This window comes from Engraulis encrasicolus, chromosome 5, assembly GCF_034702125.1.
Source record: "Engraulis encrasicolus isolate BLACKSEA-1 chromosome 5, IST_EnEncr_1.0, whole genome shotgun sequence".
Taxonomy (NCBI): Eukaryota; Metazoa; Chordata; class Actinopteri; order Clupeiformes; family Engraulidae; genus Engraulis; species Engraulis encrasicolus.
The window spans coordinates 18,134,979-18,149,826 of NC_085861.1; the positions used below are offsets into that span (position 1 = coordinate 18,134,979).

General features: G+C 41.2%; 2 protein-coding genes across 6 annotated transcripts; both read right to left on the reverse strand.

Annotated features, from left to right (window-relative positions):
• Positions 1-9: 9 nt before the first annotated feature.
• On the reverse strand, positions 10-7,948 carry si:dkey-26c10.5 (uncharacterized protein LOC563797 homolog). Of its 4 annotated transcripts, none has more exons than XM_063198795.1 (8): positions 6,423-7,948; positions 5,985-6,160; positions 5,550-5,654; positions 2,718-2,813; positions 2,362-2,463; positions 1,180-1,331; positions 996-1,093; positions 10-811 (listed from the first exon to the last, which is right to left on the reverse strand). In XM_063198795.1, the coding sequence occupies exons 2-8, from the start codon at positions 6,073-6,075 to the stop codon at positions 688-690; spliced, it is 768 nt and encodes a 255-aa protein (XP_063054865.1). In that variant the 5' UTR covers positions 6,076-6,160; positions 6,423-7,948; the 3' UTR covers positions 10-687. The 4 variants fall into 4 exon arrangements, with proteins under 4 accessions (XP_063054865.1, XP_063054867.1, XP_063054866.1 ...); XM_063198797.1 differs by having other exon boundaries at positions 5,985-6,157; positions 6,418-7,948; XM_063198796.1 differs by having other exon boundaries at positions 6,418-7,948.
• A 98-nt stretch (positions 7,949-8,046) lies between these two features.
• Positions 8,047-14,313, reverse strand: zgc:92606 (uncharacterized protein LOC100000242 homolog). 2 transcript variants are annotated; one of them, XM_063198799.1, is made up of 5 exons: positions 14,103-14,313; positions 13,304-13,396; positions 13,095-13,173; positions 11,927-12,045; positions 8,047-8,639 (listed from the first exon to the last, which is right to left on the reverse strand). In XM_063198799.1, exons 2-5 carry the CDS (start codon positions 13,394-13,396, stop codon positions 8,574-8,576), a joined length of 357 nt encoding a protein of 118 aa, XP_063054869.1. In that variant the 5' UTR covers positions 14,103-14,313; the 3' UTR covers positions 8,047-8,573. The 2 variants fall into 2 exon arrangements, with proteins under 2 accessions (XP_063054869.1, XP_063054871.1); XM_063198801.1 differs by lacking the exon at positions 14,103-14,313 and adding an exon at positions 13,773-13,843.
• Between the last annotated feature and the right edge of the window lie 535 nt (positions 14,314-14,848).

The window sequence follows — 14,848 nt, forward strand, 5'->3', positions numbered from 1 at the left end:
GACAGTAAATGAGGAAGAGAAACTTTTTATTTCTATCATATAGACAAATGAAGAAATTATTTTCAGCAGTGTTACATGTGAACATTTCAGGGAAAAAAAGAACAAGTGTTTGATTTTAAGGCATTTCTAAGAGGTGGTATTTAGGTACGGAATGGTATCAATATCTTTATTTAACCATGTGAATCAAGCTCAGAAGAAAGTCAAAATACTGCCGAAAACCTTTCCAACCTCAGTCATGATGGTCCAGAGTGGACTGCTATATACCTGTATATACAATATATAAAAACATATGAAATGTTACAATTAAGTGTAACTAATATAATAAACTGTTTTTAAAACCTTTACTTTGATCTTAAGTCACATGTACATGTAGATTATTTATAAACACTACCAAATACATATAATGATTGTTGCAAAAATCTGTAAAATACAGTAACTACATTAGTGCAAAAAAGGATTCAAAGTGCAAAACATTTATCATACCTAAAAGCTGGCCGTAATGACAAAAGGAAATGATGAAGGGGGTTCATTTTACTTTTTAGCTTTAGCAAAATGTTGAAGATGAAACTTCCAATTGCCTACATGACTTGTCATACGGTAGAATGGAAATATGATTCAGTGCATGGTGTGTATGATGAGATCAAATTGCAAATGAGACTGATTGTAAGTGAAGCCAATAGAAGAGCCTCAGCGAGTTTTCTGACAGATGTAGTAGGTAACAGATGAACAGTCTTCAGTCTTCCAGCTCCGGCTAGCCTTCGCATTTCCATCCATGTACACACAGTCTTGTCCGGGTTTGGTAGACCAATTACTGTCAGGGACATTCCATTTGATTAGATCTCAAGAACAAAACTCTAAGATTAGATTAGAACTCAAAATAAAACCAAGATAAAACTCAGAAGACTAGATTCGGACTAAAAAAAAAATAAAAATCAAGATTAGATTTTTACTCCCAAACTGAACTAGAACTTTTCTCCTGTACCAATGCTGCTTACCCAGGGCCAGCTGCGGAATGATCTACCCAAGTCCAGTGAGTGTCAGAACGCCGTAGGCCAATCCAGTAAAGGTCCTTGGCCTTTTGAGACAGGAAGGTCTGCAAGGAAGAGTATTTCTACTTTGTAAGCAATACAAGGTTATATGACTGGTACTCAACCACAGCATGGCTAAACAATCACCAACCTTGATGCTGTCTTGGTCTATGACCGCCAGATCACCACCTTTGCTCTGGCAGTCTGCTCTGCTGTCCAGCCAAGTGTTGCGAGTACGAGAGAGAAAGAAGCAGAAGCCTTGAAATTCAGTCCAACCCTCCCCACACTCTTGGCATGAGCAGGCTGAAACAAGAGGCGCAGATTACATTACATTATTACGCTTACGCTTTATAACCAAAGTGACTTACAAGGACATAGGGTGCATCCCAATATGTGACCTTGCCTCCTCCACTTGCCTCCTCCACTTGCTTTTCGTCATGATGACATCACTGACAACAGCATTATATTTCAATATCTTGCAAAAGCTCAATTGTAAAGTCTTTTTCTCATTTGCAATTGGGATGGTGGGTGAAAAACAGTCCCTCAAAAGTTGTTGTGGCGAGGCTGACAGCTGGGAAACTTTATCGTTTTCTCCACGGAGGAGGGGCCAGGAGGCGGGACGAGGAGACAAGCACAAGTGGAGGAGGCAAGGACACATATTGGGATGTACCCCATAATCATAGCCAACATCACTAGCAGATACAAAGTTTCCCCAGTTAAGTAGAATACACACACATACACATTAAGTCAAGAGTCTGGCCTGGGACTAGGGCAGCTCAAGCATTAGTGTAGTACACAGGTTCCCAACCTATGGGTCGGGACCCACCTTATGGGTCGCCAAAGATCCACAGGGGGTCGCTGAGCCCTCTTGATTTTAAGGGGTTACATTTTAAATATATATAGCCCATGTTGAATAAAAGACAAAGCATTTAACTAATAAATGCATAGAAGCAACAAATTGTAAGTGCTACATTAAACATTTATTCTATATTTGACCAAAGACGAATTGAGGAATAAAATAACTAAAATTAGTTTTCGCAGGAAACAGAGGGCATCTTGTGACTCCGTCTCGTGCGGGCGCTCGCGTGGTTGGGTCACCAAAGCGTACAATAGTAAGAACATGGGTCCCTTAAGAAAAAGTTTGGGAACCACTGGTGTAGTAGATAGACTACTCTGCAGTCTCTCCATCGTGGTTGAACAGTTTTAGTTGTTTTTTTAAACTCTAAAACTAATCTTGGGATGCACTCAGTGTGTGTTTCTGTCTGTGTTTACCGGTTATACTGTATGAAAACACTTAACTTATGACCCATGTAGCTTCAGAGGGATAACTCACCGTGAACTTGTCTTTGAGTGTAAAGGGACCCACACTGGTCTCTACTGCAGACAGAGACAACACTGCCATCTACCTCTTCTGGACAGATAGTCTGTGTCTGCACTGAAATTATATTAGAAAGATAAATTCAATGTCATAATAAATATGGAAGAGGTAGGCTAGTGTTAATAAAACAACCTTAAGTGCAATATTGAAAGTATTCCTATTTAAATGCATATAATTAATAATTATGGGAAAACACTCCACCAGAGTCAGCGAATGCACATCGCCACAGGTTGGGAATCGTTTCCTCATTTTTGTGGTTTGTTTATGCATGCGAATCAAGGGCTTTTGAAGAGGAAACATCTGATACTCACACTTTATAGCAAGGGCAACGATGACAGCCAGGAGGACCAGACAGACAATCGAGAGAATTGCTGCCAAGGACCGAAACAGACGAAAATTCGGAACACCTGGAAGGAAAGACAACATTTTACGCATGGCATGTAGATCCCTGAGCAGCGCGTAAATGGTGCAAATTGTCTATTCCTACCACTCTGTTCTGTAGTCGGTTTGTCCCATTCGACGGCCTTTTCCCCTTCAGCATAGTTACCAAAATAATTACAAAATTTGACATACATCGTCGTATTCCTTGCAGCCCTGGCGCCACTCTTGACGCCCTTGTCGTTTCTTCCCGCTGGGAGGCTCTAGTTCTATTCTCGTACAAAAGTCTTTGGTTGCAACGGGCACGCGCTTGAACAGTGCCAAAACATTATATCGCAACACGCTTCTTTCCGTCCCTTGTATAATTGATATGCGTATCACAATACTGTCTCTGTTTCAACTGTGGAACGTAGTCTGGCAGACATGGAAACCGTTGGGCAAAACGTCAAACAAGGACACCCCTTATCGTGGGGTTGGTTCGACCCAGACATTGTTCTCACTCTTTAGTAAATAAAAGTTTCACAGCCACGATAGAGGTAGGCTATGCCAAGGGTCCCCAAAGTTCACCACGACCAGGCCCGGAAGATTCCAACCAAGTCCCTCATATGGATCATTCCACACATCTTTTTCTGTTCACCGCACCCCCCTTCACAACTCCAGGTTTGTTAGTAAGTGCCCCAAATAACGATACATTTACAGAGGGTGACCAGATTTGGGTTTGTAAAAAGGAGGACACAAAAGGAGGGGGGGTCATCAGTGTATCTGTGTATCTACAGGTATGAAAGTATATATGGGTATGATAGTAGGCCTATAAAGTATCAACGCATCCAAAATGGTCATTTGTTTAAAAGCCACTCAAACTTTTTGGCATGCACATTCATTTGTCTACCATAAAGACAATTAAAATCTCTTCAGTTACGCCTATAGGCTTATCACATAATTTGTGTGATCATATGATGCAGAGTGTGCCTTTGTTACAATCCTAGATAGTAGGCCTAACACCTATATTGGAGTAGCTTAACAGCATAACAATGCAGCTCAATTTCATAGGCCTATTCTAATTTCTGCATTAGGTTTTTAAAAATAGATTCACCATCATGTAGGCCCATCTCAGCCATTCCCCACAAAGATGAACAGCATTAGGCTATATAACATTGGAAACGAAATATAAAAAACACAACATTTGTGGTTTTCAACCGAATTGATAATGAAGTTCTATTAGGCTACATTTTAGGCTTAATATGTTTATAAGACACCTCACAATTTACCCCTCCACTGTCATCGATTAGGCCTATTTAGCTAGGCTATTTGTAGTGGCATGGTGCTCAGAGATTAGCAATGGGCACTGCAGCCATTAAGAGAGGAACTGGAGTTTTACCTACCATTAATAAGCTTAAGCTAACCCATACAGCGTTATCAATAACTGCAAAGGCAATAGACAGAAGAAGAAGCTGATGAAGAAGAAGCTTAATTTCTTAACTCAGGAATGAGTCCTTCTAGCTCCGAGAAATTGCTTTTGCAAATAACTTGGAAATGTCAGATCATGAAAGAATGTTTAGGCTAATCTTGTGACAAGGTGTATTCTAACAAAACTTGTACCTCCCTATGGATTTGGTGGTTTTACCAGGCTAAGTCCTGTGTTAGATTACCTTCATACCTGGCTTCACACGCGGGATTTTTTTTTCAACTCCACCGCGAACGTGCATTTGCGTTTCTATCGGCATTGCAGTCCGTAGAACCGGCGGACAGATGCGCTTTCGCTTGTAAACATGGGGCGCAATGGCTCGGCTACTTCTTTCGGACACACGGTGCGAAGTGGCTAGATTTGATGAGAAGGGCGTGACTAATTTGTGAACGGTAGAGAGAAACCTGGAGTGGAGTCAAATGGAACGGAGTGAAAATTACAGTGCAGATGAATTAGGTCTATATTTCAGGCAGTCCAACAAAATCCCGGACATTTCTGAAATTCCCCCCGGACATTTTTTTAGGTCTCAAAAGTAGGACATGTCCGGGGAAAACCGGACGTCTGGTCACCCTACATTTACAGAGGATTAACCCCCCCCCACACACACACACACCACTGTGTGTCCCTCTCCAGGATCTCCACACTGACAGCCATCAAATGCCTATTTTGCTGTATAAAAAACCCTTCAGAGCAAATTCATCTATTAACGAAATGAAATGACCTAACTTTAAGTGTCTGATAGGCATAAATATTTTCCCCTCATAAATTGAGTAGAAAGTAAATGAAGTTTTAAGAAGCAATATAACAGTGTAATTAATTGGAATCACAGTTCCACTAGTTTGGTGTAACCTGAACATGTTCTATCTATTTTATTCTTTCCACATTTCTCTCTATTCCTCTTTTTGCACCTTTCATTTCTCTCTTGTGGACATGGCCTTTATACAGTTTATTCATGTTTCCTGAAATCTTGAGATCAACTGACATGTCTCATCATCAGTAGGCTACCAGTACATAATTAACTCAGAAAATATCCATTTGACTTGCGTAATGGTTGACAGAAATAGCAAGTGATATCTATGTCAGGTGTTGATAGCCGGATGCTTTTCAAAAGAAAAAAAACGTTTAGCAGAAAAAACTGCTGCCCTTTTTGTGCTGTTTTATATGCTTTTTGTAATTTGAATTAAATCATCTGGTAAATGTAATGTAGAAATAGTTTAATACAATGATAGGCCTGTATTTTTTTGCTAAACATTTGTAATAGGAAGTAGCCAACTAAGTGTAAGAACATGCACACACATACTTGCTTGATGTTTTCGAGGCGGTGTGGTCAACAATGCTGTCTGATAAACATCTTCAGTTGGCTGAATTCTGGCGTACGTTTCATCTTCATTGTCTCGCTCTTTAGCTGTTATTATTGCAGGACATTTTGATCATTAAGACAAGAAGACAGATGGTAAATGCAAATAGGGCAGTGTTTGTAACAATTCTGTGTATAACAGTTTTTAGAGTAACAGTGTTGTTCTGTCAGGTAACTGAACTTGGCAAGACTTGCTGCATTAGAACAAAAGCTGCGGATGTACGAGCAATGGATGTACAACCAAGGAGCAATGGATGTACAAACTAGGAGTATTCATACAAGGATCATTACATACTTTCAAATAAAATTAAAAACACACTCACAGATATGCCTATTAGGCCCTATACATTTTCAACATCATGGAATATTTCAGTATACCTTCCATTCCAACTGCCTCTGCCCTTTCCTCCTGACGTCCACCTTCAGCTCCACTGACAGTACTGGTCATATCCTCCATCTCCATCTCCATCTTTTATTAGCCGTGCGTTCTGCTGGACTTTCTCTTTCTGTTTCCCAGTAAAAGCCCAAGGCCCAGTGGTCATCCAAATGGGCTACTTTTTGAAGAATCGGATGCAACTGTTACTAATAAAGCTCCAAGTGCTGAAACTTGGCAAACATTTCAAAAATTTGCTATATAACAAAAACTCATTGTAGAACTGAATATAGGCTAGATTATGCACTCCTAACAAACAAGTGTCATTGTTTTTAATTATGTTATATATATAAAAATATACAACCTCAGAAATGTGATACTGTTTCTAATTACATTGAAATGTGTTTGTTTAAAAACAAAAAAGAAATGATTTTCTACCTTACCTGTAAATGGTAGTGATCAGCAGTCTTGAGCGTGAATATCCATACAAGACTCTCCATGTGTGGACAGCAGACTGATCAAACTTCCTCATTGCCTTCAGAAATATACTCACTCTCGATTTCCGTTGCTCATCACTTTGCAGAACTTGACCATTACAAGTATACCAAGCACTGCTGGTGCGATTGATGGGAAACAAATTGTGAAGTTGGGACATTTTTATGAAACGAGTGGACAGACTTTAAAAATATCATGACACATAACCGCTTGAGATACAGATTATAGAAAAGGCTAGTAGCCCTTAGTTTCTGTAGCTACTGAAAAGAAAACAAAAGTACACAGAGGCAAGACAGCAGGCTGAGACATGATCCAATGGCAGGTGTGGCCTGAACCCCACCAAAGACCAGACATTGAGAAAAATCTTTAAAACACACATGGCAAATATGGTAACTGGGCAGAGAACAGGAACATATACACATGAGCAGGGCTCTAAATTAACTTTTTTCATCACCAGCCACAACGGCTGGTACATGTTAATCTTACAAGCCAAATGCACACTGACTAATGGATCAAGGTGACAACTAAGTTCACCTATTCTACCAGCCAAACTGAAATTTTACCAATATTTTTGGCCGGTTGGCAGGTGTTAATTCAGAGCCCTGCGGATGAGTAATAATGAGTTGATTACAGACCGTTTACAGAGCTGGGATGATGTGTAGATGAGAAAGAAACAAACCCAAGTCCAGAGCCTGAGATTGTTGGGAGTGCACAGCAGGCAGGTGCCACTATGGACCGTCATTACATCAGTAGAAGGCCAGTGAGGATCCCTAAGACATCTATGAAGGTTCATTCATCCAGGTCATAAATAGACTTAAGAGTGTAGATGTACGCAACTGGAATTCTTGGAGCTTGGAAGACATTTTTAGCCCTAATATAAGGAACCATTTCAGTTCTGTTTTAATGTCAGAAAAGTAGGTCGGCACATATGGTGCACATGCAGACCAAGTACCATACTCAAGGATGTGATTCAGGTCACAGTATTTCCCCTGCTGCTATTCAAGACGTGTTAGAAGACTACAAGAACACCATATTGAATAGTTAAGAAAAAAATCTTACCCTCTGCCTTCAGACCTCTGCACTCTCTGTCACTTGCCCTTGTGCTCAGTCCACTCACCAACCACTAAGCAAACATAACACACATTCAACTTTGCTCACCCAACACATGTTGTGCAGTTATCGCTTTTCTGTCTCTACTGTACATGACACCTCAGTGTATACCTTTTGTGTTTTGTTGTGAAACGCAGTCACGTTGTGTGCAGTATTACAAGGACTCCACTTTGTCATGCACCACTGAGCTGATATGCATATTCTTCACCTTATTTATGCATTATCTTACCATAGTACTGTACATTTTCTTTCATTGTTGTATATTTAGAACATCTATTCTCCTTCCTCTCTATCTGTTGTGATACTCCAAAGAAAATCTCACTGGATATCACAGCAAGTGACCCATGCTGCCCCTTTCCCGTCTCTTATTCAATGTCACTGGCATGAGGTCACCTGCATGCAAACAAACACACAAAGTCACAGGGTGCTTAAAACCTGAATGCAAGGCACTCACCATTTCAGTTCAGTTTCAAAGATTTTATTTTGCACAAAAAATGTTTTCGATATTACTTACTTACAAAAAATACTATTTGCATTAAATACAGATGATTCGTTCACAAGAGGGAGAGAGTGAGTGAGAAGGTGAACGGGTCAAGATCTCCCCTCTTTCTCATCTCTTTGAACGTTTACACTTTATCCTCAATCGAGCTTCCCAACACCCTTGATCTTTCAATTTTTTTCACAGCTCTCGCTCTCAAAAATTCAAAATGTTCAAATCATATTTCGCACATGGATCGTGATAGATATTATGTAACACAATATTACTCCAAAATACTGACGTAAAGAAATGCCCCCTCATACCCAGCCCCCGCCCGAAATACCAAGCCCCCACCCAGGTCGACCATCTCCCAAGCCCCCTCTACCCTTCATCATACTTATCTTATGTGAGATTATAGTGGTAAAACATTAGGAATTTTAGTCTGTCTCACTATCCTCTTTCTTTGCATCCACTCTCAGTCATGCTCTCGTTTCGCTCTACTTGATCCCGCTCAGGCACCGTACACACTCTCGTTGCTGTATGTCATGTACAGGAACAGGTCCTCTTCGTGGTGCTCCTGTAACCATAGAGATGGAGAGAGGGCTTAACCGTTGATTCATTTTACATGCAAGCCATCAGCATTGATGGGCAATCTGACTTACTGTACGAAGATATAATCCATACCACCTACAGTCAGTCAGATCGGCTGTGCTAATCACACAAGAAGAACTGGCTGACTGACGCCAGGAACACATGCAGGCAAAATGCGAAAAGCGAAGCGAAAAGAGGTGGAATTCAGCTTTCCATTCTGAACCGTCATCAAGTCGGCGTGTGGAATCAAATAAAATGAAACATTTATGTTGTTGATTCCATTGGCTGCCGCAGGCGAAATTCACTCCTCATTTGCATAATATTAAACTTGGATTCATATTTTCGCTTCGCTTCGCTCCTGTTCGCTCGCCTTCACCTCCCTCACAGGAATGAATGGCACAGTTCCCATCGCTTGGCTAAATTTGCGTGTATGTGTCCCCGGCGTTAGAAGATGTGATACAGGGGTGATAGTGAAAAAAAATCCTGAGCCTGAACTTTTTTCCTGGTCGGGGAGGGGGGGCCGGGGGACGACGGGACATACTGCATATGAGACGTAATGTAGGCCTTATTATTATTCAAACACATTATTCAAACATTTAAGATAATGTTTTCATTTTTGCATTATTTCTATAGTGTTATTCACGAAAACACAGATCATTTCCCTGTTGGTAGGCTACAGCACTTGGCTGAAAGAAACTGACCACCACGTTCAATTCTAGCTGTAAAAACGAATACCAACGTATGCAGTTAGAAATGCATTCTAGGCTTGTGATGTTGCACTAAAGTTATTGAGGTGGGTATTGAACCAATGCAACATTTCAACACCAGAATGCATTTCTGAAAACATGGTGCATATTTTACCACATTGAATTAACTGAAAGCTACATATGTAGCAGCCATACCAAGACAGGTCAGTAGGAGGCAATACTACTCCAAAGTACAGTAACTACACTCTGTCCAAAATAGAGGAGGTGATTACCAATTAATTGAGCAATACTTTTAAATGACATGACATTTGCTGCAAGCTGATAAGTTTCATTTCCATTGGGACATTGCTCATATAACTTGTATAGGCTACTGGACATACGTTTAGATAGCCTACTCGTGGCCCCATGGTCTACCTATAACCACAGATTGTTTAAGGGCTGTGCTATAACCCCTGCCTTTCCGTTGTAGGGAAACGCCCTTTAATTACCGGTACATGATATTTAGGGCACAAGCGCATGATTGGCTACATGCAGGCCCACGTTCACATCGCATATTTCGACTCCACGGATGACAGAACCAGTGGTTATTACGGACAGGACAGTATGCGATTTTATTATTTATTATTTTATTATTATATAGCCTGTGTGACTACTGCGCGACTTTCGCATTGGGTTGTAGTCAATTAAAATACATGAAAATCACTCGCGTGTACACACGCCCATTACAATGTACGAGTTGAAAAGATAACAGAAAGCAACAAAAACAAAGTCAGGACCGAATTAAGCTACATGAAAATAGCACAGGGCGTGAAGATAAGATGAACATTCACTGCATGTCTAGGTGACACCGTGGTGGCCACATGAACGCAAGCCAAGTATTTGAAGTTCATGAGCCTGCCCGAGAGTAGGGATTAAGTAGCCCAGAGCGTGCAGACAATACAACCTGTGCATCGTGCGTGGAATAACTGGATTCGATTACGCAGAAGGGCTACGACAGAGCGGGCGAGAGAGAAAGGCTGTGTGAACCTGTGCGAGGCTGTTTGGGGGTTATCACAGAGCGCGTTGGTTTAGTCAGCATAACTAATATAAACATCTCCCTGAAATCAGTTTGACACGTGGTTGGTCAGTAATGACGCAAAACACCATCCCTCAATCAACAGTAGACCAAAATCCACGAACTCAGCTCACACTAGCCTACAAGGGGTGTAGGCTAACTAGGCTTGCCAAACATTAGCGATCCAAGCATTCCATTGTCATTTGGACATGTCGCAATGGTAGCCGCTATTCCAATGCAGACCACATTTACGCACTACACCTAGAAAAAAAGTATCATGACGGGCATAGCATAGCCTACCGTTTTGAGCATACAGACTTTTTTGAAAGAACGTCTATCTCCATCAAAGTTTGTCAACATTGCGCAGTCATTTAGCACACATAAATGAGGAAAATAGACGAACCTATTTCAAACATATACTCTCACTGAGCCCGTTTATGCGCATCAATAAGCCGTTTATGGTCAGGTTTTTGGAGTAACCTGCGCAAGGCAAAATCATTCGGGCCCAAGCCAACATGCCACAGTGGGCAAATTAATAACTAAATGGCCTTACCTTCAAACGTTTTCTTGATCACAGAATTTCACTAGTATTCCACTGACATCCACACGGTTCAACACACCCATCACAACTAGCAAGCCATGTGGATTTGTGCTAACAATAGTTGCTAATTTTTTATCGGAATCCAAATGGTCTAGACTTGGCCTATAGTACTTTCTTCCGTTTCTTCAGTATAACGAGATGCCATTTTTGGATTTGCCTCCGTCGACAGTGAAAATATCTGAGAAGGGTAACCAGTAGGGGCCTAGAACTCTCTTTACTGTGCATACTGACAGCCAATCTAGGCTACTTCTCCTTTCACTAGAACTAGAAGACTGCCGCCAGTGCTGTGGTGAGTGACTCAAGAGCAAGACGTAACAAATTGATACATTTTTCAGTAAGATGTCGGGATGATACAATTATGGGCTGCTGCTCATTTGGGTTCCTTTCGCGTCTCTTACAACAGGCTGTTGCGCGCTCATTTATTTTCACCATACATTAATGAAGGCCTACGCGATAGTTTATTATTTTATTAATATTGGGGAAATTATTATTAAAAAAAATTTCTACAGCCACGCTACGCCGGATTTCCGGCGCGGCGCCGGACTGCTATCACCCCTGGTGATAATAGACAGCAGTTTCTTAATTCAAGGTCACAACAAAAATGGTACCCCTTGCAGCACAATATCATTCAGCTGAACTATGTATAGGTCAATTATGCAAGATATTAGGCGAGGCACTCCACAGAGAGCACTGCATATTCAAATCGGAGAACATTTTTGGGCGCGACTTACAGTAAACGGCCCATCAAGCATTTTCATTTTCATTTATCCTTTATTTATCCAGGATTGTCCCATTGAGACTAAGAGTCTCTTCTGCCAGGGACTCCTGGTCCAAATAATAGCCCATCATTTATGAGTAAATCATGTGATGATGTGTCGACAGCAATGCTGTTGGTATTACGGTGGTATTACCTCATAGACCGCAGACAGGGGCATGCTGGAGGGCGGGAGGGAGTTCTTGACAAAGAAGAAAAGGGCCTCCTCTGGTCTCATGGACACTCGCTGCCTGATCAGGAAGCACAGCTGACCGACTGTAAGACAATTGAAGCATAAAAAGGAAGTGCTCAGTGTTGTGAGTTTTGCAAGTCCCAAAAAAAAATCCAATGTTTGATATTTATTAGAATGAGGAAGGATTTAGCCTGGCTGTCTGTCGTGTCAGGCTCGTACACAGAGAGCTTCGGTCTGGCAAACGTCCAGGAAAGCAAGCTCTCTAGAGGCGGCATCAATGGGTGTCTTTCAAATGTCTCCGTGTTCTACTGGGTAGATCTTACACAACCAATAAGATCATTGGCTGTGAATGAATGAATGTGGGAATTGTTTTCTATTGGCTCCTATTTACATTTTTCCAGACCAGATTGGCCTTTAACCAAATTGACTAGAATGCAAAACTAGAATACACTCAGAGAATGCAGACCTCTGCCAAGGAAGCTGTTTGATAGAACATTTGACTAAGTTACAATCTATTTTTTTTCTAGTCTTTCTGCCTTGTTTTTTGCGGAGTTAGAAACTGGAGAGTCAAAATTAGCCCTATCCGCAATGGTGAAGAATCTTTAAAAACATTCCTGGATCTTGAACGTGATCCAGATCACCACCAAAATGTAGTTGCTAGTTCCTTTTCACTTGTCATTTACAACAACAACTCCTCAAGATTTCATCCAAATCTGTGCATAACTTTTTGAGTTACAGACAGACAGACAGACAGACAGACAGACAGACAGACAGGCAGGCAGACAAACAAACAGACAAACCAATGCGACCGAAAACATAACCCCCTTGGCGGAGGTAAAAATCAGTGTAACATCACAGACAGGCAGCCTTCATGAGCCCAGGCTAGGGCTACAAATAATTGCGAATGGCCAGACAGAATCATGAAATCTGAGATCTCATGTGACCAATTTATCTCAATATTTTAAGCAACATTCCCAAGTAAGTCCATTCACAAAACACAAGCATAGGCAATTAAATAATTATGAAGTGTGTCGGCACTGTAAACACTCCCAGCATGCCTGACATAAAGGCCCACATCTTTCTGTATCCCATACAAAAAAGATGAAGTATAGAGGAATACAGTAGGACTTACCTGTCAAATCTGAGGGGACCAAGTACTTCTTTTTGTCCAGTTCTGGGGCTCGTGATCTGGCGGCCCGCTCCACAATTATCTGATTGGATGGAAAGAAAGTAATGTGGTGTAAAACAAAATGAACAAATAAATGACCAGATTTTTACATAATGACTTCATGACAAATATGTAAGAGTGCACTCTGTGAATGCCTGGGCTGTGCTACTTACAGGTATTTTATCAGGATGTTTCGCTCGAACCCTCTCCCCCTCTGCTCTCCTCACTTCCAGGGGGACAGTGCGCTGATACTGGCTGCTGGTCATCTGAGCAGAGAAGGAATCAGACAAACAAACAAACAAACAAACATTTAGTTCACATCTTGAACAATCTCTTGACATCTACTACTCCCTGTGCAATTAGTAGAACTAATGTATTTTTTTATCTAACCAGTCAGCAAGATCATACAACACATAGGCCTAGTGCATGGCAGAGGTATATTAATAGATGACATGGAAATAAGACAATTATTTCAGAAAACTATATACTGACAGACAGCATTTGGTTTGACAGGAAACAAGTCCGCCCGAAACGGAAAAAAACAATGTTTTAAACTAAGGTAGCCAACAGGCCTTATCCACAGAAGCATCGGCGGCATTGCAACACTACCATTGATCACGAGACAAATGCAATCCAACATACATTACATTAGTACCATGTTGTCATCATCGATGTAGTGCATGGAATACCTAGCCTATGTATTTCATAACGCTTTATACACCAGCGCTGTCACTCGTAGGCAAGGGCCTATTGCACCACGGAGATGACACAACTGCATCGTTTCCAATTACATTGGCGATTACTCAACATTTGGCCCTCTGTCAATTCTTAACAAACGCGGACGACATTTTACAGTTGTAATACTATACCCAAAACAAGCTGCCAACGTTCTCTAGAAAAGCGACACATACATCCATGCTAACTAAAAGGCTAATGGCAACCAGCTCTTGTTGGGAGGAGATCATATCTCACCTTAAAACCACGGATCGCAGTAAATAGTAGCCCAGTAAATGGGACACGGAGGAACCCTTTGTGATGCTGAATACAAAAAAGCAGCAAAACGTGAAGTTAACAGGGAATACAAGGTAAATGTACCTTTAATTCCCCGTGAGGAAATCTATTTTTAAAATGTCGACTAGACTAGACCACTTCTCCGAGTGAAACAACAACAAAACACCATCCCCACCCAGTTTTTCAGGTTTAACCAACGAGAGACGTACACACAGACAGACGCTTATTCTACCCATTCACGTGAGAGAGGAGGCTGGCCCTATGGTTTGTTGACAATGCTTCTATTGGTTTAGGCCAGGGACAGACAGGTGGTTCACGCCTTGATCCGCCCTACCTTAAAATGAGTGACAACATAATCCACAAATCACACAAGAGGCAAAGTGGGCCAACTGTATCAAGACGTGCCCTACGTGTCAGGAGGACAGGGTGCAGAGCAATGAGAATGAAATGTACCAATATTGTGTAGTGAAAACAGCTCATGTTTTCTGCCATGCCTGTCTGTACAATTCAAATATAGTATGCACATTGCACAAGTACAATGCACATATAACAATGTATAGTTCATTTGCATGCCCAGGTTTATAAGACATGTGTTTGATTTTCTTAAAGTGTATTTAAAGTGCATTGCACTTTTTAAATAAACACGACATCAACTAATAGGACTATTAATTGAGCAATATCAAAGTTAGATCCACATTCTTTGATCA